The sequence below is a fragment of the Geotrypetes seraphini genome, chromosome 1, assembly GCF_902459505.1.
Source record: "Geotrypetes seraphini chromosome 1, aGeoSer1.1, whole genome shotgun sequence".
Classification (NCBI taxonomy): Eukaryota; Metazoa; Chordata; class Amphibia; order Gymnophiona; family Dermophiidae; genus Geotrypetes; species Geotrypetes seraphini.
Window position 1 is genome coordinate 62,368,146 of NC_047084.1, and position 23,894 is coordinate 62,392,039.

General features: G+C 43.8%; 1 protein-coding gene across 1 annotated transcript in view; it reads left to right on the top strand.

Annotated features, from left to right (window-relative positions):
* Positions 1 to 23,894, top strand: part of C6 (complement C6) — a 132,007-nt gene that overhangs the window by 56,273 nt on the left and 51,840 nt on the right. The window contains exons 8-13 of the mRNA XM_033957775.1: positions 692 to 932; positions 3,948 to 4,070; positions 8,358 to 8,524; positions 10,644 to 10,869; positions 18,356 to 18,527; positions 21,340 to 21,451. Of these exons, the coding sequence (XP_033813666.1) occupies positions 692 to 932; positions 3,948 to 4,070; positions 8,358 to 8,524; positions 10,644 to 10,869; positions 18,356 to 18,527; positions 21,340 to 21,451 (1,041 nt within the window). The remainder of the gene's footprint in view (positions 1 to 691; positions 933 to 3,947; positions 4,071 to 8,357; positions 8,525 to 10,643; positions 10,870 to 18,355; positions 18,528 to 21,339; positions 21,452 to 23,894) is intronic.

The following is a 23,894-nucleotide window of genomic DNA, read 5'->3' on the forward strand; positions in this document are numbered from 1 at the left end:
AAATGAACAAAAATATAAATTAAGAAGACATCATAAAAATAAGTAAATATATGTAGCAAGAAATACTGTATATATACAGCATATACATTTCAATATTATACCTAAACTATATATATATATTGAATGTGCTCAGAATAACAGTCATCTTTAGCAATATGAGGTGAAACTAGACATCTATTCCATCCTTCAATACACAATACAAGCAGGATATATGTTTCAATAAATAAACATTGAGCTGTTCAAAATGAAAGAGACTTATCTGGCATGGAGTGAAGCTAAAAATACTTAAATGCATGCCAGAGCTGCTCAGGAAAAAACACACCCCATATCCAAGTGAAAGTGACATATAGGGCTCCTTTTACTAAGCATTAACGCGCGGAATAGCGCGCGCTACAATGCTGCGCATCCTAGATGCTAACGCCAGCATTGAGCTGGTGTTCTAGCCGCGTAGCACAGGGTTAACGTGCGCTAATCTGCTGCTTGTGCTAAAAATGCTAGCGCGCCTTAGTAAAAGGAGCCCATAGTCCATATTTTTCCTCAGCACAGGCTGTGTTTCACTAGTCCGCTCCCTATAGAGAATCCTCCTCCGCAAAAGATAGGTGCCAGAAATGTAGGCCAGGGTTTTATATTTTTTTTGCAACCTTTTTTGCTATTTTAGCTCTGTAATATATTTATCTGTTTCTTTTTTTAGAATTCAAAATATATTAGGATCCATAAAGTTATGTCAGTTTCTAACTTCATAATGAAACAGAAGGATCTATGGATTTCAGATATTTTTCTAACAGCACTTCATAGCCTGCCTTTGGAGTACAATTATGCCTTATATAGTAGGATATTTGATGACTTCGGGACTCATTATTTCAGTGCTGGCTCAATGGGTGGCATCTATGACCTTCTCTATCAATACAGCTCTGAGGAATTGAAAAACTCAGGTATTTTATGAAAGGTTTAGGACAGAAGGAAATTAATACGAAAGTACTATTGTATCTTTTCCTGCTTTAGTACTTCACTTTGGGCATTTGGGGAGGGAGGCCATTTCCAAAGGCATTTTTGCACATGTAGAGAGGAATCCTATGTATAGCGCCGAACAATAGGCGCTAATGAATTTTTGTCGAGGTAAAGCGGTCAAATAGATGCAAGGTGTTGAAAGAGGGCAGAAACGGTAGATCCACACAAAAATCCACTTACTTGCCAATTTATACGGCAAAGGGGTCATGGCCATGAAAGGAGCAAGAACGGGTCATGGGTATTTGTTTAAAATGTGCGTAATGCTATAGAAAAATGTGGATTCACGCACAACTTGCATGCTAGGATTTACACCTGGTTTCAGTTGGTGTAACTCTCCACTCCCACAGTGGTGGAGTTGATGTAACAGTTGGTTTCAGTTGGTGTAACTCCCAACTTCCACAGTGGATCCTGGCGCTTGAAGGAAATTTCATAATATCCTCATGTTGCATTATTGACAGTTGAAATTATATTTTATATTATACGAAATCCAAGGAGGAAGGTGTAGTTGATCAAATTGTTTCAGTGAATAGCTTAAATGTTTCCCAATTTTTGGAATCATCTCAAAATTTACTCCCACCACCCCCCTTTACAAAACAGCACTTGAGGTTTTTAGTGCTGGCCGATGCACTGAATGGTCTATGCTGCTCTGACGGTCATACAGTTCCTATGAGTGCTGGAGCAGCGTAGAGTATTCAGCGCACCAGCCAGCACTAAAAACCTCTCGTGTGATTTTGTAAAAGGGGGGATGGTTAATTACCAAACTCGCCATCCTCTTGGTGAGATTTCATTCTGAAACAGAGAAAAATCTTAAAACTACAGTATATTTCTCTAAAAAGTGTCCCTTTTTGTGGCCAACAAATATGTTTCCAGATGTGGTCAGACAAACTCAATGTTGTAGGAAGCAGTTCCTACAGTTGAAACCCAAAGTTTTGTCTGTGGGTGCAACTTTTTTTAAAAAAAATTATTTCCCTGTAAATGTGTGATCATCTATGGAAGTAATAAGTATGTTTTCCTAGGTCCTATTCATTTAGAAAATTTTCTTTCAGATAAACCAGTTCTTCAGGAAACCATTGCTTAGCAATTTCTGGTTTTTGGAACTAGAGTGTGCTTAGATTTAACTTTTGCTGTCCCTAATTTAATTTTGGAAGTCTAAACAGGATATTGGGCTCCTTTTACTAAGGTGCGCTAGTGTTTTTAGCATGCACTGAAGATTAGCGTGTGCAAACCATACGCTAAATGAAAAATACTAACGCAAGCTCTATGGAGGCATTAGCGTCTAGCACGCACGGCATTGTAGCGTGCACTAAGCGTGCACTAAAACTGCTAGAGCACCATATGAATGTACGATAGGCCTCTGACAAGTTCTCAGCCCAACTAACAAAGTTGGGGCACTTTCCATCGAGGGTTATAAACTTAGAGGGGCATAATTGAAAGGAACATCTCAGTCCATTTTGTCTAAGTCGCAAGTCGTCCAAAGTACAAAACAGCTTAGGACACATTTTCGAAAAATGCGTCCAAACTTTTTTTTGTCTAAGTATACGTCCTGCCGATCTGATTGTTCAAGTTGCTAAATCGTCCATCTTTATACCACATTTTCGTCCAACATTTCGTCCAAGTCAAAAACGCCTAGAACAAGCCCTGTTGGACATGGGAAGGGTCTGCAAAGTGATGGACTGAACACCCAGACATGGCACCTAAATCGTGAGGTACCTTATAGGGCACTGATGTAAACTTCACAAAAAGGGTGCCATGTCTTCATCTCACTACAGCTCCCTTATAGGTCACGGTGAGCCCCCCAAACCACCTCCAGAATCCCCTAGACCCATTTATCTACCACCCCAATAGCCCTTATGGCTGCAGGAGCCACTTATATGCCAGTACAAAAGGGTTTTGGGGGTGTATAGGGGAGTGCACATGTTTCAATATCAATGCAGTGATTACAGGGGCTTATGGGCATGGGTCTTCCTCTCCATGGATCCCTAACCCACCCCCAAGACGACTTAAGGTGCCTCTGTGCAGCACGACTAGGCTTTCCTATGCCAGGCTGCCAGGTGATGATGTTCTGGAGGCACAATTTTCAAGTTGTGATTAATATTTTTATGGGGGTGGGGGAGGGTCAGTGATCACTGGGGTAGTGAGTAGGGGTCTGTATTATGTGTTTGCTGTGCTTATCTGGTGACTTTAGGTGGGTTTTCGTGACTTAGATCATGTTTTAAATGGGCTAAGTCACAACGTCCAAGTTCCGTCGATCCTGTGCTGTATAACTTTTGGTTATACATGCAGCACGACTAAGTCTAAGCCGGCCCTTGTCCCGCCCTCGACACTCCCCCTGAAATGCCCAATTTAACTATGGTTGTTCAGCGGCACTATGAAGGCCTAGGTCATTTAGAAATACATCCAAAACCCGTTTTTATTATCGGCACTTGGACGTATTTTGACAATGTTCGTCCAAGTGCCGACTTAGGCTGGTTTTTGGACGTTTTTCTCTTTCGATTATGAGCCCCTTAGTCTAGTGATTTTCCACTTTTTTCAATCCGTCAGTAAAATATGGAACAAAAAAAGTGGAAAATCACTGGACTTTGGGCTCCTTTTACTAAGCTGCGCTAGCGGTTTTAGCGCACGCTACAATGCCATGCGCGCTAGAAGCTAACGCCTCCATTGAGCTGGCATTAGTTTTTCCACGTAGTGCAGGGGTTAGCACGCGCTAATCTGCAGCTGAAAATGCTAAATGCACGCTAAAAACGCTACCGCAGCTTAAGTGTATAGTCCTCGATGGAGACTGCCCCAACATTGTTGGTGGGGCAGAGAACTTTTCAGTGGCTACTCTTCATTTTTTTTAAACAATCTTTCTGTAAATTTAACTTTAAAATTAAAAAAAAAAACCCAAAAAAACAGGAAAGGCACTAATGCTTTTACAGAATACCACCATATTTTGACAGGTTTGACAGAGGAGGAATCAAAAGAGTGTGTCAGAACAGAAACAACAAGGCGTGTATTTTTCAGAAAGAAAAAAACTGTGAGAGAGAGGTGCACCACAAACAAAATGTCAGAACAGCATGAAGGTAAGATGGGATTTGCAAACTTTCCAAATGAATGGAATAACAAATCATGAAAGCCAACCTATAGATTTGTTCTTATAACAAATAGTGCATTAATAAGCAATGCACCAGAACATAAAAGTCTTAAAAACTAAGGGCTCCTTTTTATCAAGCCGCGCTAGCGGGGATAGTGCGCGTGACTTGTAATCACGCGCTAACCCCCACGCTGGCCAAAAAACTACCGCCTGCTCAAGACAGGCGTTAGCGGCTCGCGCGGCTGGCGGTTTAACTTGCGCTATTACGTGAGTTAAACCGCTAGCGCGGCTTTATAAAAGGAGCCCTAAGACCCATATTCCAGAGAGAAAAAGATAATACTAAATGCTGCTGCAAGGTTTAGTGTTGAGCATGGTTAGGTCAGATAATATTACTCCTGCTTTACTCGTAATACGGTTGACTATTGAACAGCATTTTCAATGCAAAGTCTCCAGGCAAACCTGAGGAAATTGGAAGATTGAGGGCCTGATTCTCCAAAGTGCGTCCCGATTTTAGGCAACTGTAGGCATCCTACAGCTGTCTAATCAGCCAATCGGGATGCACGTTTTTTTTAAAAAAATGCTCCACAGGCAGGCCGCCTATATTGAAGGCGAGGCCCGCAAGACACCTAGGCCCTGATTCTGTATAGGACGCCCGGGAGAGGTGTCCTATTCAGAATCGGCCTACACTAAAACCCCGATTCTGTAACCGGTGTCCATGTTACAGACGCTGGTTAGAGAATCGGGTTAGATTAGAAACGGCCCGCTACACTTATCGCGGCAAGGGATCTCTCTGCTGCTATAAGTATAGCGGGCTGCGGCCCCCTGTCCGATCACTGGCAGGAGGGTGCCCAATCCCTCCTGCCCGAAGACGCACCCTCCCCCCCGACAATATCAATCGCTGGCAGGAGGGTGCCCAATCCCTCCTGCCCGAAGACGCACCCTTCCCCCCCGGCGCTAACAACCCCCAAACCTCCACCCCACCAAACTAACCTTTTCTTAAGGCCAGATGGGTCTTGCCCGTCCAGCCGGCAGGCCTGCCTCGTCGAAATGAGGCGGGCCCGCCCCTTCCCGGCCCATCCTGCCGAAGCCTAAGGCCTGATTGGCCCAGGCTTTAGAAGCCTGGACCAATCAGGCCTTAGGCATAGCGGGTCCGCCCATCCCCACTTAATCTAAGGCCTTAGACTTAGTGGGGATGGGCGGACCCACTATGCCTAAGGCCTGAATGGTCCAGGCTTCTAGAGCCTGGGCCAATCAGGCCTTAGGCTTCGGCGGGATGGGCCGGGAAGGGGCGGGATCGCCTCATTTCGACGAGGCGTGTCTGCCGGCTGGACGGGCAAGACCCATCTGGCCTTAAGAAAAGGTTAGTTTGGTGGGGTGGAGGTTTGGGGGTTGTTAGCGCCGGGGGGAGGGTGCGTCTTCGGGCAGGAGGGATTGGGCACCCTCCTGCCAGCGATCGATATTGTCGGGGGGGAGGGTGCGTCTTTGGGCAGGAGGGATTGGGCACCCTCCTGCCAGCAATCGATATTGTTGGGGGGGAGGGTGCGTCTTTGGGTAGGAGGGATTGGGCACCCTCCTGCCAGCGATCGGTAGTGTCGGGGTGGGAGGGAGATCGGTAATGTCGGGGGGGGGCGGTTGGTAGTGTCGGGGGGGGCATCTTCTGGCAGGAGGGTTTGGGCACCCTCCTGCCAGCGATCGGACAGGCCGCGGCCCGCTATACTTATAGCGGCAGAGAGATCCCTTGCCGCAATAAGTATAGCGGCCGCGTCTACTTACAATGTAGGCCAGCATTTTGCTGGGCTACATTTTAAGTGTTTCTTCCTCTACTAGGGAGACGCGTAGGGCCGCCTAGGTTCGCCTAAGGTCCGCCTAAAGCCCTTAGGCGAGCTTAGGCGTCTTGCGGGTCTCCCTAGGCTCCAGGAGGCGCCTTCAATATAGGCGGCCTGCCTGGGGAGCATTTTTTTTTAAATAACGTGCATCCCGATTGGCTGATTAGACAGCTGTAGGACGCCTACAGCTGCCTAAAATCGGGACGCACTTTGGAGAATCAGGCCCAGAGTGTCCAAATGGCAGATGAAATTTAGGGCTCCTTTTTCGATGGCACTTTAGGGCCTTAACGTGCGGAATAGTGTGCGCTAAATTGCCATGTGCCCTAGCCGCTACCGCCTCCTTTTGAGCAGGCGGTAGATTTTCGGCTAGCGCGTGCAATACCACACGCTAATCCGGTGCGTGCGCTAAAACACTTAGCGCACCTTCATAAAAGGAGCCCTTAATGTTGCCAAATGCAAAGTGATGCGCATTGAGAAGAATAACCCAAATCATTGTTGCTAGGATCCACTATGGGTGTTAGCGCCCATGAAAAGGATCTGGGTGTCAATGTAGACAATATGATGAAACCTTTTGCCCAATGTGCAGCAGCGGCCAAAAAAATCAAAAAAGATGCTAGGAATTATTAAAAAAGGGATGGTTAACAAGACTGTATCGCTTCATAGTGCAACCTCACCTGGAGTATTGTGTTCAGTTCTGGTCACCCTGTCATAAGAAAGATATAGTGGAACTATATTATTATGACATGGTTTGTCTACTGAGTGCTTGCATGTTCTTATGGTAGTCCGCATAGTAGGAATTTGGAAACAATAAAGCAGTGGGAACGATCAGACAGATGACTTGAGTAGTCCCACACTGATTCTCCTTTATTGTAAAGTGACAAGCAAGAGGACAAAAGTCCAGTATCAGGAGGAAAGTTCCTGGGAAGAGAAAACCAGCTTCAAGCTTAAGTCTCCATAGTCTATAGGTAGTACTTGGGCATCTGGAGGAGGATTTCTGAGTATACTCCTATTAATTCACTTCGTTCTCAAAGAGAAAAGCTTTTTGCCTTTCTGTCAATTACATCATGTAATTCTGAACGAATTTGCTCTTCTGCTTATTCTTATTCACTTGTTTCTCTTTGGAATAAGTCTCCTCCTTTTTGCAGAGCTGTAGATGGTTTATTGGATTTTAGGAAGACTACAAAAACTATACATTTTTACAGATCTGTAGAAATTGTACTTTTTGTTAACCTTGGCCCTCTTCTACTAAGTTGCAGTAGAGGTTTCTGGAGCATTAAATGCTCCAACGCTGCTCCAACACTGGAGCATTAAATGCTCCGACGTCGCTCCAACACTCATAGGAATTCTATGAGCACCAAAACATTTAGCACTCTGGGCCGCAGTAGAAATCTTTGGAAAATGTAAACGTGACCATGTGATACCTTTGCTTCAGAGTCTTCATTGGCTCCCAGTTTATTTTAGAATTCGTGGTATCTGTAATCCTCTTATTCCTTTATTTTGGAATGTTTACCAGTTCTCCTTTGCAAGAGGTATCCAACAATTTTAACTCTCCCTTCCTTCTAAAAAAGGGATTAAAGGAGTCAAGATCTTCAGCCAATCTTTGGTCTTTAAACTCTCTCAACTCTGGAATGATCTCCCCTTTTTTTAAGGAGTTCCAGTTCATTTCAATTTTTCCATAAATCTTTAAAAACTACTCTATTTGGTAAACATTTTGAAAATTAATTCTTCTGAAATTTTGCTATTATCTTCTAATCTAATCCTTAGGTTTGTATACCGCATCATCTCCACGTTCGTAGAGCTCGACGCGGTTTACAGTAGGAGAAATAGGAAGGAACTACAACAGAGGGTTAGAGGTAGAAGTGTGAAGAAAATTTAGAGGACTTGGGATGCCAAGATATAAGAGTTTCCTTGATTCTTCTATTTATCATTTGTAAATCTTTCCCTGTTTTTTAATTGCTGTAAACCGAGTCGAGCCTTCTCAGAATGATGACTCGGTATACAAAGTTAAGCTTTAGTTTAGTTTAGTTAGTTTAAAAGAGGGGGGGAGGTTTACTTAGGATTTTATTTTTAATGCTTAGTTGGCAACTATCTTTATGTGCTGTAGATTTTAAGTAGTTTTACAGTTTTTGTTTCCAGTTTGTTTAATTTGTCATTTTTTTGTATAAGTGATTGTGTAGGGTTTTGTTTGTAACCTGTTTCGGGCTTAACTGGGAGAACAGGCTAAATAATGAAATAAATAACTGTTGAAAACAGGATGCTGGGCTTTATGGGTCTTTGATAGTATGGCATTTCTTACTTTAGGTTCTTGTTCCTCAGGAAAAAAGTCACTTTCCAAAGGAAAATCTTATGAGTTTGTAAATCAGCCTCTTTGTTAGGAATAAAATGAACTTTCAAGTTTATATATAAAACTGTGCTTATGTTAGAAATATCTTATTTTCAATCCTGTCTAGGTTCCTTTTTACAGTCTTCCGAAAGGTCTATTTCACTGGTAAAAGGTGGCAGAACGGAATATGCTGCAGCTTTGGCCTGGAAGAGAGATGGTGCATTCCCAGAAAATAATGTATTCACAAATTGGGTGGAATCAACAAAAGACAATCCTGTCGTAGTTGATTTTGAGGTATGGTGTATGTACACATTAACATAAAAACACTCTAAGAAAAGAGGAAAACTGGTACAAGATATGAATACACTTGTGTATGGGATTGTTTTCATATCTTTAAAATATAATATTATCTATAAAAACCTTCCATTACTTTTTTTTCTAAACCAGGAAGTAGCTCAAGTAAATCTCAACTACCTTCTAAAGTTTATTCCTGTATCCCTCTAGGTTCTAGCTTAAAAATGTGTTTCGCCCTAGATGCAGCATAAAAGTCCCCCATTTTGAAAACAGCGCCCGCAGCAGTTTCAAAAGAACTTTTAAGGGTACTCCCCCTCCAGGTTTTGTCTCATAAACACCCTGCATTGTGAACACTTAGGGCTCCTTTTACGAAGCTGCGTTAGCGGCTTTATCGCACGCAACTTTTTAGCGCGCGCTAACCCCCGCGCTAGCTGAAAACTACCGCCTGCTCAAGAGGAGGCTGTAGTGGCTAGCATGACCATCAAATTAGCGCACGCTATTACGCGCATTAAACCGCTAACACGGCTTTTTAAAAGGAGCCCTTAGAGGGGAATTTATCAATGTGTGCTACTGTTCAGATGGGTTATTTTACCACAAGTCGGGAATTAGTTTAGCCCTGCCCCTTTATAACTTCAATGCAGTGACCCTCAAGAATAAGTTTTTCTAACGACCAGCGTCCCCATCCCCCAATGTTTTTTCCCTTATTTGTCCTTTTTTTTAACGAATATTGTAGTTCCACCCTTTTACCCCACCTTCAAGTTTGTGATGTCTAAGGTTTGTCTATTGTTTGTCTCTATTTTATTTTATTATTGTACATCGCTTTGAATTTATTATAAAAGCATTTTATCAAATTTTAAATAAAACTTGGAAAACTATGTTAGCACACGGGGCCCATTTTATGCAATGAGACTTTGTGCTAAAATAGCATGATGTGATAAAATAAACCATTTTAACAGAACACTGTGAAGGAGTAAGGGATTCTCCCTCATTAATGCTACCATTCTGCCACCATATAGCAGGGCCCGCTAGCCCAAGAGTAAGGGAACTACATGTCCCAGAATGCATGGAGTTCTACAGCTCAGTGCTGAGCCACCTTAAAAAAAGAAATGCAGCCCTGCTGAGTCAGAGGGGCGGGACTCAGCAAGGAGGAGGATATTTGATCTATACCGGAGTAAGTCAGGAGTGGTCCCTGAGGGAGAGAAATCCTCCAGGAAGAGACTTCCCAGATTGAAGAAGTCTCAGAGATAGCAAAGTTCCCTAGCTGCGGGTTGGATCAAAGCCCTGGGAAGAAAGAGATGAGAGAGAGCTAGCAGTGCAAGACTTTTGGTACATGGCTAGCTAAGGCAAGCAACCTTTATTATATTGAAGACTGTGAAGTTTTATGACAGCTCTGACTAGAGCTAGACCCCATGATAGGGATACTGTGTAACCAGCATGTGAGGCAATTTTGAATCAAGAAGGATAAATGTGATACTACTGATGTGTGTTTTGTCCTAAAACATCTTATTCCTGGTCCTATTAATTAACAGGATAACACCAGGGTGAAAATAATAATAATAATACAGCTTCTTATATCCCGCAGTTTTCGACATTGCGGCTCACAGCAAGAAAGAATACTTTTGTGATTCCAGATTAAAGTGAGCAGATTTAGCGTAAATAGTTCAGAGTATGGGGGAGTGATAAATGGGAGCACTAGACCGCGGAGAGCATTCATAACTACAAGGAGAAGAGGTATATTTTTAGTCTTTTCCTGAAGAAACAGTGTCTGGGAATCAGCCACAGATGAGCTGGTAGATTGTTCCAGATGTATGGTCCAAGGAATTAAAAAGTGGAGTTAAACATTTTTTTCTGGCACATTTGTTGAGAAGGTCTTCTAGGTGTGTGTATGAAGAACCTCTCTTGGAAATCCTACCCAGCCTGATACAGGCACATTGAAAAATTCCTCCCTTAGGGGCCTGTGTATTAATGGTAATTTCCAAAACTTTGTACACTCAGTTAAAGCAAGTTTAACAATGGTTCCCTCTCCCTGCTTCATCAATAAGAACAAAAATATGTGTGTTCACATCTACCATAGAAAATCATATAAAGTGATTTCTTGCATTTTTTTGTCTTTCTGTAGCTGTCTCCAATCCTGGATCTGGCAAAGGATTTCCCTTGTGCAGTGACAAAGCGCCGCAATCTCCAGAGAGCTCTTGCTGAGTACCTGGAGAGGTTTGACCCTTGCAGATGTGCCCCGTGTCCTAATAATGGCAGACCTGTATTATCAGGCACGAAATGTCTATGTATCTGTCAGTCTGGGACCTATGGAGATAACTGTGAGACGCGAGCCCCGGATTATACTTCAGGTACTCAGTAATAAGACTAATATTTAGGCAAGTGCATGCTCATACAATTGATTCAAATAAGTAAAGATGATCTAAAAGCAATTATGTGCCCACACATTTCTTATTATGAAAAAAAGTATACTTAGGAAGACTTTTTATATACCTAAATAACCATGCTGTACAACACCCACTAGAAAAACTTTATATAGCTTTTCCCATAAATGTGATTGCAATTTAAAACATACTGATTCATGCATTTTAATCTGAAATGGAATACATTTCAAACTCATTTTCAGAAGACTAAGTAACAGCTATCAATTAAGTTTTTCTTTTCCCTAGTCAACCTTGATCTCCCTTGCATATCTAAATTTAAGCTTGGATGCTTTTGCTTTAAGGCACTATTCGGTTTAGCCCCTAAATATATAACTGACCTCTTCTCTTTCTCAAACAACAGACATAAGAGAAGCTCATACTCGAATTTTGTTTCCCCACCGGTTAAAGGATGTTAATTTAAGAAACACCATCAACATCTTCTCTCACATCAAGGGGCAAAGATCTGGAACAATTGCTCACGCCTACTACTTATGGGGAATTTAGGAAACACCTAAAAACATACCTGTTCCTGAAGTATTTAGGCAACTAACCTGTACAATCCTACTACACAACATAAGAACATAAGAAACGCCTTCACCTGATCAGACCCTAGGTCCATCTATTCCGGCGACCCGCACACGCGGAGGCCAAGCCAGGTGCTCCCAGATAGAGACCTTGATTACCCGTATCCCTCAATGTGATTTGCAAGGAGGTGCGCATCCAACTTACGCTTGAAACCCAGAATGGTAGTCTCCGTCACCACCTCCTCTGGGAGAGCATTCCAAGCATCCACCACTCGCTGTGTGAAACAGAACTTCCTGACATTTTTCCTGAGCCTGCTGCCCCTCAGCTTCAGTCCATGACCTCTTGTCCGTGTCACATTTGACAATGTGAATAACGATGTTTCTTGCTCTATTTTATCGAATCCTTTTAATATTTTAAAAGTCTCTATCATATCCCCTCACAGTCTCCTCTTTTCGAGAGTGAACAGTCCCAGTTTTCCGAGGCGTTCTTTGTAGCTCAAATTTTCCATACCTTTTACTAGCTTCGTGGCTCGCCTCTGAACCATTTCCAGCAGGGTTATATCCTTTTTTAGGTATGGAGACCAATGTTGGACACAGTACTCCAAGTGTGGTCTGACCATTGCTCTGTAAAGTGGCATTATAATGGCCGCCGATCTACTCGTGATCCCCTTCTTTATCATGTCCAACATTCTGTTTGCTTTCTTTGCCGCTGCTGCGCATTGAGCCGACAGCTTCAGGTTCCTGTCTATCAGTACCCCCAGGTCCCTTTCTTGTTCGGTTTTGGCCAATGTTACACCTAATATTTTATATTCATGTTCCTTATGTTTTTTTACCCAGGTGCATCACCTTGCATTTGTCTATGTTAAACTTCATCTGCCACTTTTCCGCCCATTCCTCCAGCTGGTTTAGATCCTTCTGGAGATCTTCACTGTCTTTTTGTGACCCAACTGCCCGACATAGTTTTGTGTCATCTGCAAACTTGATTATATTACTTGTTGTTTCCTCTTCAAGGTCATTTATGAAGATATTAAATAAGATGGGCCAAGAACCGAGCCCTGGGGCACGCCGCTTGTCACCTTCTCCCAGTCCGAGAATTTCCCATTTATGCTTACCCTTTGCAATCTATTCAGAGGGTAAGCATAAATAACTAATCTCTAGCGCTGTTAATAACTAGCTTCTAACCTTCCTCAGGGGTCCTATTCTAAATAATTGAAAAATGTGTGAACAAAAATATGTATTAACTAGTATTTAAGCCCGTTACATTAATGGTGCTAGAATATATGTCTGTCTGTCTTGCTTTATTTCTGTCTCTCTTCCTCCCGCTGTCTTTCTGTCTGTCTCTCTCCCTGGCCCCCTTTGTCTGTCTGTCTTTCTGTGTCTCTCCCTGCCCCTGTGTCTTTCTTCTTTTCTTTCTGTCTCCCTCCCTCCTGCTGTCTGTCTTTCTTTCTATCTGTCTCTCTCCCTGCCCCCTATGCAGCAGCATTTCTCTCCCCCATCCATTTCCCTGTGCAGCAGAAGCATTTTGATTCCCCCCATACTTCCCTGTGCAGCAGCCACAGCAGCAGCATTCCCTGCCCCTCCATTTTTCTGTGCAGCAGCAACAGCATTTCCCTCCCCTCACTTCCCTGTACAGCAGCTACAGCAGCATTCCCTCCCCCTCCATTTCTCTCCCCCACCTCACTTCCCTGTGCAGCAGCAACAGCATTTCCCTCCCCCCCACTTCCCTGTACAGCAGCCGCAGCATCATTCCAAACCCCCCCCCCCATTTCCCTCTACCCACACCACTTCTCTGTACAGCAGCAGCATTTTCCCCTACCCCCCTTTCCCTTCCCGCGGTCTGGCTGGCTCCCTTAGTCCCTTGCCACCCCCCTTCCCTTCCCGCGGTCCCGACAAACCTGCCGACTCCAGCAGCATCCGCAGCACTCTACACACGCTGCTTCGGGGCCTTCTACTGCCCTGATGTACTCTGACACGTCCCTGATGACATCATCAGAGATGCGGCAGAGCAAATCAGGGCAGTAGAACGCCCCGAAGCAGCGTATCATTAGCGACGACATGAAGGCTGCCAATCAAGTAGAGAAGGCTTCGTCCAAGGCAAGACAAATGATAGGCTGTATCCGTAGGGGTTTTGTCAGCAGAAAACCTGAAGTCATAATGCCACTGTACAGATCCATGGTGAGACCTCATCTCGAGTATTGTGTTCAATTCTGGAGACCACACTACCGAAAAGATGTGTTGAGAATTGAGTCGGTTCAGCGAATGGCTACCAAGATGGTCTTGGGGCTCAAGGATCTCACGTATGAAGAAAGGTTAAAAAAACTGCGGATGTACTCACTGGAGGAGCGAAGAGAGAGAGGGGACATGATTGAGACCTTTAAGTATATTACTGGGCGTATAGAGGTGAAAGATGATATCTTCAGTCTTACAGGGCCCTCGGTAACCAGAGGACACTCGCTGAAAATCAGGGGAGGAAAATTTTGGGGTGATGTTAGGAAGTACTTCTTCACCGAAAGGGTGGTCGATCATTGGAACGAGCTGCCTCAGCGGGTGATTGAGGCCAGCAGCGTGTTAGATTTCAAGAGAAAATGGGATATTCATGTGGGATCTCTAGGAGAGTAAGAATCAGGGAGTGAATCATTGGTATGGGCAGACTCGATGGGCTATGGCCCTTTTCTGCCGTCAATTTCTATGTTTCTATGTTTCTATTTAGAGTGCTGCAGACGCTGCTGGAGTCGGCAGGTTTGGAGTCAGCAGGTTTGTCGGGACCACAGGAAGGGGGGGGCGGCAGGGGGCCAAGTGAACTGGTCAGATGGCGGGAAGTGATGTGAGGGTCAGACCGCGATGGGAGGATCAACGGGGGATCGGGTGCATCGAGGAGAGGTGCGATGCTTTCGGAACGGCTCCCATAGTTTTATTTCGAAGTTTATTTTTTAGTTCAATGTCATCGTCGCGGCTCCTCTCTCGATCCCCGCCTGCATCGGAAGCCTTCTCCGACGCAGGTGCGGTTCGAGAGAGGAGCCACCGCCACGGCTTTGAACTTAAAAATAAACTTTGTCCGTCAAGTGTATGGCATCCGGAGCCGGCAAGCCCGCACATCACCTAGGGGTCTACGAGAGAGAGATCCGTTGTAAGCGCGCATGCACACTTCTGCCGACCACAGACCTACAGATCAGGGATCAGGGAACACGGCAGTAAGAGTGCACATGCGCGCTTAGCATTTTATTATTATAATATGATAATAGTGACAGCAAGAAAGTGGTATCAAATAAATACTGTGTGTGAGCAATGACATTTTGTATTGCTGGTGTTAAAATGTGGAATGCTTTGGTGGGTCAATTGTGAATGTGTGTTGATCAGCTCCAATTTAAGAAACAGCTAAAAACTAAGCTGTTTGTCACTGCAAACTGTGATTCATTATTTGCTACATGGGTAGAAGAGAACATCCTGATATAAGGATTTTAAGATTTTCATTTGTCATTAATTTTAAGTCTGCTAATAATTTTATATTTCTTTTATAACTAATGTAAACTGTTTAGTCTCTTAAATGGTATAGAAAAATAATTAAATAAATAAATAAATAAATCTAAAATGTATGACTTGTTTCAAAAAAAGCTAAGATAGACATTTGAGAAATCGGTGTCTACAGACAGTATCACTGTTCACTGATAAATGTCACCACACGTCGAAAATAGTCCATGAAATCATCTGTATGACAAGATATGGAGAAAGCGAGTGATGACATCAAGATGACACCATGGTGATGAACTGACATCAAGATGACACCATGGTGATGAACTGACATTCCCGTGACATGCTGAATATATATATATATATATATATATATAGTGCTACTTGTGGAAAAACATTTTGTTGTGGGAGTTAGGAGTTATAAAGAAGAGGAGAGATATTGGGGATTATCTTTGAACTCTGTAGAGTAATACACACATCTGTCTCTTGCTGATTGATTGACTGTCAAGATATCCACCAAACCAGGACCCACATTAACCTGTGCCAAGTCATTCTCTGCCAAAGTCCCTCCTCCAACCTCATTGAAGCAGTTAAAAGATTGATTGACTGTCAAAATAACCTGTGATAAACTCATTCTCCAGCCTCATTGAAGCAGTTAAAAGGTCCATACTAGCTTCATTCTTTCTGTTAGGATTTCTCCCACTGCAGATGCGAGCCAGAAAGGGTTTTTTTTTAGCTTTCTTTAGCCCTACTGTCCTGTGGTATTCACATGGCTCTGTCCTTCACTAATGGAGTCTCCCTGGTGAGTTTACCAATTTAATCTCCTTTTCATTTTATGAAATTAGTCACCACTCTGGTGTAGTAAGGGGGGGGGAGCGGTCTGCCACCGGCGCCATCTTGGTGGGGGTACTGGCACCTGTCTTTCTCTCTGCCCCTCCCTGCTCCTTCCCCACCCCGCACCCCACACTACCGTGCATGCGCGCTCCTTCCCTTCCCTTTACCTCTTTAATGTTTCCCGGCACGAGCAGCAACCCCAACTTGATGCTTGTGCCAGCATCAGCTCTTCCTCTGATGTCATTTACTGGACCCACACCTAGGAAGTGACATCAGAGGAAGAGTCAACGCAGGTGTAAGCAGCAAGTTAGGGTTGCTGTTCATGCCAGGAATGTTAAAGAGGTATAGGGGAAGGGAAGGGGCGTACATGCGTGGTAGGAGGTAGCAGGTAAAGAGCGGATGGGGTTGGGGCAGAGAAGAGGGTGGGAGTGGGGCGTTACTGCTTCTCACCGTTGCTATGCCACTGCCACTACTATTTCACAAACCTCACTAATCTGTCCTGCACCATTATATCCAGGCCAATTCTTACTGTCCAATTAGGAGGCACATACTGCTCACTCTTTCCCTTCCCTGATGACCCCTGTACACCAATTCTTCCTTCTACTGACCTTCCCCATCCCTTCTCCCCATCCCAAGCCACTGAGCCCCTCATCACCATGCCACTCACTTTTTGACTTCACTACCTCACCCTCCTTCTTGTCCCTCTTGTCCCCCACCCTTTTCTCAGCCCTCCAGCTACTATGCTTTTTCCTTTTCATTCAGCCATCCCCACTCTACCTGTATACATCTTGACCACAGCACAGCCCACCCACCCCATGCCTCCCACATTCACTCGTATTCTCCTACTCCTTCTCTTGCTCTCTGCAGGGGATATCAATCCTAATCCTGGTCCTCCCAATCCCCTGGTACTGGTCCTCAACCTACTCATGGGATCACACCACAATGTAACCAATCTTATTTCTGTTCTTCCCTGCCCTTCTCATGCACCCTATGGAATGATTGCTCTATCTCCAATAAACTTATCTTCATCCATGACCTTTTTATCTCTAGAACTCTTCACCTGTTAGCACTAACTGAGACCTGGATCTGCCCCAAAGTCTCTGCTTCAGCTGCCGCCCTATGTCATTAAGAGTACCTTTTCTCACATATACCTTGCCCAGATGGTCATGGAAGTGGTATTGGACTCTTACTCTCACCATCTTGTAAATATCAACCCCTTCTTCTGCCTCAATCTCACCGTTCTCCTTCCTTTGAAGTCTAATCCATCCGTCTATTCACTTCTATACCTCTCAGAGTAGCAGTCATATACCGATGCTCTAATAAGTCCTTCTCCTTCATCCTCACTGACTTTGATTCCTGACTCTCCTTTCTTGAGCCCTTATCTCCCTTCCTCATCCTCGGCAACTTCAACATCCATGCCAACCACCCCTCTGACTCCTATACATCCAGGTTTCTTGCTCTAACATCCTCATACAATCTCCAGCTATGCTCCACCACCCCTACACATGAGAAAGGCCACTGTCTTGTTTTCTCCTCTAACTGCTCTACCCCAAAATTCTGCACCTCAACTCTTCCCCTCTCTGACCATCATCTGCTAACCTTCACAACTCATCACCCTCCCCCCAAACCCAGACAATCACTACCCACACTTTTCAGCTATTGATCTTGACACACTCTGCACTACTGTCTCATCCCTCCTTTCAACTTCTATGTCACACAAGTCTATCAATGAAGCTGTCCTCTCCTATAACTCCATTCTCTCTTCTGATATTGATACCCTCGCCCCTCTCATTTCATGTCCTGTAAGACGTGCCAAACCCCAGCCCTGGCTGATCCCCAACATCCATTACCTGTGTTTCTGTGCCTGATCCGCTGAATGTCTTTGGCTTAAATCCCACACACATGCCAACTTCACACACTTCAAATTCATGTTGATGGCCTTCCAATCTACCTCTCGCTTGCCAAACAAGAATACTACAACCATTTAACTAACTCTCTTAGTGCCAACCCTCATCATCTCTTTGCCACACTCAGCTCTCTACTCAAAGTACCCTACCTCCTATCCCCTCCTCACATTTCCCCCCAAACAATGGCAGAGTTCTTCTATGTCAAGATTTACAAGATCCACCTTGAATTCTCAACCAAGTCACCTCCCCCACAACCCCTTCCGGCTATCTATTAATCTCCCTTCAACTCTAGCCATTTTTGTCTTTAAAGATGAGTATTGGAAATTAAATATAAAAGATTTTGATGAAAAAATTAGATATCTATATGTGCAGATAGAGCATACAACTGAAAGTTTATTGAGATCAAAGACGAGACAGGTATGATAAGTTTCTATCTGAAAGTTTGTTCATATAGCTTCACTGCCGATGTCTGAACTCTCAGTTCAGAGTAAAGTATGCGTGAATGTCTTGGATAATATACTCTGAATAAGTGAATTGAAATAAGAATGTGGATATAACCTGTTCATTGGCTATTTGGACATAACACCACTAATGTCAGCCAAGAGTTCTAGCCATAAAGTTTCTGAAAAATATTATTGCATTGAATAAAAATAACTTTTAATTTTTTAAAATTCATTAAAGTTGCTGTTGATGGTTACTGGAGCTGTTGGTCACTATGGAGCACCTGTGATGGTTCTTTAAAGAGAAGGAGGACACGGCAATGCAATAATCCTGCACCACTAAATGGAGGGAAACCATGTAAGGGTGAGCAGCAGCAAGAAGAAGATTGTCACTTCTCATTATTCCCAAATAGGTAAGTAGAAAATTTGAGTTACTGATTTGTTTATAAATGTCCTTAACTTTCTTATGGTAATGTATTCATTTCATTGTCTTTTTTTTTGTTTTTTTTTTGCTTGATTTTGAAATACAAGAACTTAAGAGTTCTCCTACTAGTTTAGATAAAGGGTTCATCTGATCCAGTTTCCTGTGTCTAAAAGTGGCCCATCCAGGTCACAAATTACCTGGCAGTGTCCCAAAAAGTAATAAGATTCCATGCTAACTAACTTGAGTGATAAGCAGAAGCCAGGTCTACTTTAATAATCTTTTCATGTGGGAATTCGACCAAACCTTTTATAAACCCGGCTGCATTAACTGCTTTTATCCCTTGCTCCAGAAGTGAATTCCAGAGATTAACTAAACAGTAGGTGAAGAAATATTTTCTTCTATTTGTTTTAAATGTGCCACTAAAGGATAGGGAGTCATTCGCTGTTGGCCGATTCCTGGCCGATTTTCAAACAGCGATTAATTCACTATTAAGTTTGCATGCAAATGATTTGCATGGAGGTGCAAATCATTTGCATGCAAACCCACCGACTCATGAGCGATTGAGTCGGTGCAGAGCCCTCACAGTAGTGAAGGGAGAAGCAGCCTCCTGTCACTGCTGTCAGGACTTCTGCCGGTTTGTTTGTTTTTCATTTTTTTAATGGCACTGATAATTGCGGCAACCCACCCGAACCCCAAAAATATGGCAGGAGGGATGCCTTCCTCCTCTACCCCAAAGAAAAAGGCAGGAGGGATGCCCGCACCCTCCAGCCCCCAAAGGCGCCCTGCGCTCCCCAAAGAAAAAAAACACAGCAGGAGGGATGCCCACTCCCTCCTGCCATTGAGCCCCTCCCCCCGTCAACGCCCCCCATCAGCCCCCTCTCCCTGTACCTTTAAGTCAGAAGTAGGAGGAGTGCCCAGTCAGATCCTCCTGCTCCTCCGGACTCCTCCTGTGCAATGCGGGCCTTAGGCCCTGATTGGCCCAGGTACCTGTTGCTTCTCTCTTGGGATGGGCCTGAGGCATCTGAGCCAATCAGGGACTTTCTTAGGGAGGAGACTAAAGAAGTCCCTGATTGGCCAAAACGATGCATGCTGAGGTATCCAGCAGTAGTTTTTGCAAATGCATGTGAGTGAGTTGGGGGGGAGCAGAGAGTAGGCATGTTCTGTGTTAATTGATTAATCTATTTATATTGCCATGTGTTAACCAATTAACACGTGGTTAGCATGTGAGCCCTTATGGCTTTATTCTATAAAAGGTGCCCACATTAGGTGCCACTAGGTGCCCTAATTGCAGCCACCTAGCCACGCCTAAGTTCGGTATTCACGCCTAATTTTTATATTTTAATTGGCTTAATCAGCATGGTAATTAGCAACAATGGTTTTCAGCCAATCAAAAAAAACAAAAAAATATTAAGAACATAAGAATAGCCTTACTTGGTCAGACCAATGGTCCATTAAGCCCAGTAGCCCGTTCTCAAGGTTTCCAATCCAGGTCACTAGTACCTGGCCAAAACCCTAGGAGTAGCAACATTCCATGCTACTGGTGCAGGGCAAGCAGTAGCTTCCCCCATGTCTTTCTCAATAACAGTCTATGAACTTTTCCTCCAAGAACTTGTCCAAACCTTTCTTAAAACCAGCTACTCTTATGACACCTAGCGACATTTAGGTGGAGGCACTCTTCCACATCTAAGGATGCCTATCGACACCTTTGTTAAAAAGTAGGCATGGTTATGGGCCAAGAATAGGCATGGTTGGCTTAGGTGTCCATTAGGCGTCCGATATAGGCATTGCCAAATTAGGCAGTTAAAAGCTGGCCTAATGGGGCAATACCTATGTCTAGGATGCCTAGCGACACCTAAGTCGCTAAGTGCCACTAGGCGTGATCCTATAAATTGCGCCATTATGTTGATTGATAACCGTGCTGAGTGACGCCTACTATATAGGTGCCACTCAGTGCCATTTATAGAATCTGGCCCTTACCACCTACAAAATAGATGTCTGTAAGTGCTCATATGCTCATGGTCAATTACTAATGGGAAAATTAGCTCATGGCCATTATTGACAAAATAGAAAAATTGGCCGTTTCCAAGCAGAGCTAAAAGTGGCCTTAGTACGTGTGACAGACCTGAGCTGGGGATATCACAGGTCACTTTATAGGGCTGCTTAATAAAAGGGTCCACATAGTAAGCTTATAAATACATATCTGTTTCCTATGTTATATTAAATTTGGGGTTCTCCCTCAGGATACAAAAAGTTCCTGCGAAGCCTGCCAGTCAACACCCTTCTTTTTTTTTTTTTTAATAATCTTTATTCATTTTAAAATAATTTCAATAAGTGAAGAACAATTAAAAAAACACATTTATACTATAGACATCACTTAAAATATTACAAGATTCTTACAGATCAATAACCCCCCCCCAAACTATTCTTTATCATTCAAGTATCTATAAATTTATCATAATTAGGTAATTCACTACATATTTTAAACATAAAATTACACATTTATCCATTTAGACATATTTTAAACTTATAAACCAGCCTGCCAGTCAACGCCCTTTTATTTCTGTCATAGGGAAAGAAGAAAAATATCATTAAACATTGTGGTTTTACAGGATAGCTTCAAAATATGCATTGAATATCCATTTATCTAAATTGATAGTACCAAATTGTGAGCAAAGCCAATGAAACAGTATAGAGTTCATATTAAGGCTAGCTCCCTTTTTCTTATAGGGTTCAAATCAATTCAGTAGATTCCATGGCATAAATCTGTTTTGTCTTTCTAATAGCATGTTGATATTTTGCAGGGGAGCTTTATGCATACATGACGACGAAGCAAGAAAAGAAGTAGATATTGACGAGCCTGAATCTGATACTGGATGTACTAAACCATTTCCACCAGAAAATAGCTTTCTCAGGGTGAGATGTTATATAGAAGTATGCTAATTATTGCTTATGAAATTTACTAAGATCTTTGGCATCTGTGCCACATGATAGCATGAGAAGTCCGGTTCTCCAGCATAAGACTCCTTCTGAATTGCTTACACTGTACTCATCTTCAACATTTTCAAGATTACTCTGCTGATCTCATGATGCAAAGATGAACAAAAATAACACAAGTGTAGTGGAACAAATTAATAATTCAATACAAAGCCAAACTACAATAATTCAATACAAAGCCAAACTACAATAATTTCCAAATACAGTTCAGTCCCGCAATGATGAGCTATCAAAAAACTAGTAAGAAAGAAAAGGCCTCAGATCCTTCCTTTTCCCCTACAGAGATTGGGTGAAAGGTATGGTAGGGTGACAAACCTCACTGGCATTTTTTTTTAAACCCTCCTGTATTAGCAATGGTAGCTCTGTGCAGTGCAAAACGCTCACAACAAAATCACAACAATATGTACGAGTTCATATGGAAGACCGACACACCGACGGTGGCCAGCTTTTCGTAATTCTTGCTGCTTCTAGGTATGGAACAATGGATCTGTTCTATATTTGATCACAAAAAGATCTTTGTTGTGAATAACAAACTAGAAAAAGTTTTCAACATGACATGGTGCAAATCATACCTGCATACAGTATATCATAAGACGTGGATGAACGCACTTTGACCATCCTTGAACACAGGAAGACATTGGTTGTGATGCAAGTACGATTTACACCAACTCAAGTTGAAAACATTTTGTACACGCTGTTCTGATTTTGTTGTGAGTGTTTTGCACCACACAGAGCTACCGATAGAGGAGGTTTTTCATGCCAATGAAGTTCGCTACACTGCCATACCTTTCATCCGAAGGGAGAGATCTGAGCCTTTTTCCTCCTCTCTAGTTTTTAGATAGCTCATGGTTACAAAAAAACAAATGTATGCTTTAGAACAGTGGTATTCAACCCAGTCCTCAGGGACCACCTGACCAGTCGGGTTTTCAGGATATCCAAAATGAATATGGATGACAGAGACTTTGAAAACCTGACTGGCCAGGTGGTCTCTGAGGACTGGGCTGAATACCACTGCTTTAGAAGATTGAACTGTATTTGGAAATTATTGTAGTATCTGATCTGTTACAGTGGATGGGTTTGTTTTACAAAGATTAGCAAAAACAGCCTACAAGGGGCCATAGGAGGGGGCCTTAGGTATTTAAGCCAATCAGAACGTTAGGCCCTTCCCAGTGCATCCTAGGATATACCAGGAAGGGGCCTAAGGATCTGATTGGCCCAGGTGCCAAAGGCCTCCTCCTATGAGAGGTGCCTTAAGCTAAGGTGAGTGGCGCCTGGGGCAGTGGCGTCCCTCCCCCACCCTCTTCCACAGTCCCTCCCGCTTCTTCCCAACCCCCCTGTGACACGCGTGCTCTCTTTCCTTCCCACGTATCTTTTTAGTTTTCCACGTGCGAACAACATCACGAACTTGCTGCCTGCATCGTGTCGGCTATCCCTCTGATGTTACTTCCTATGCGCGGGGCCCAGAAGTGATGTTAGAGAGAGGCAACACAGACACAGGCAGCAAGTTCATGCAGGGAAAATTTAAAAGGCATGAGAGAAGGGAAGGGGTGCACATGCGCAAAGGGGGGGGATGGGAAGGAGCGAGGGGACGGAGAGGAGCATGGGTGCTTGCATCCTTAACAAGACCGCACCTGAGGTGGACTGTCCCCCCGCCCCACCCCTTTACTATACCACTGGCCTTAGTTCCCTGAACCAATTAGAGTCTTAGGCCCTTCCCAGTGCCTGCCATTTTGAAGAGGCAGGCCTGCGAGCAGAAGGGAGTGGGCATCTCTCTTACTGATATTCAATTTAGATGTATGGGGGGTTGGGAGTTCATGGGGGGAGGTTGGGGGTTTGTGGGAAGGGAGCCCTGATGGTAGGAGGGAATGGGCATCCCTCCTGCCATTTTCAATTTAAAGTTGAAGGATCAGAGGTATGGGGCTGAGGCAGAAGAGAGTGGGAATCCTCCTGTTGATCTTTAATTTAAAATTAGGTGGTTCGCTGGGGGCCCCGTCAGCAGGAGAGAGTGGGCATCTTTCCTGCCAATATTCAATTTAAAGGTGTGGGTGTCAGGGATGTGGGAGGTCTGGGTGGCTGAGGCAGGAGGGAATGGACTTCCCTCTTGTCTATTTTTTTTTTTTAGTTCATGGGGATGTGATTTCAGAGGGGAGTCAAGCTGGCATGAGCAGCAGATCATAGATGCTGCTCATGCTGATGAAGATTTAAAGAGGTACAGGGGGCGCAAGCATGACATGGGGGGTGGAGAGGTGCCTGCGCCCCCACCAAAACAGCACCCAGGACGATCCGTCTCCCACCCAACCTCCGCCCCCCCTCCCCCCCCCCCACACACACACACATACACACACTTTACTAAGCCACTGAA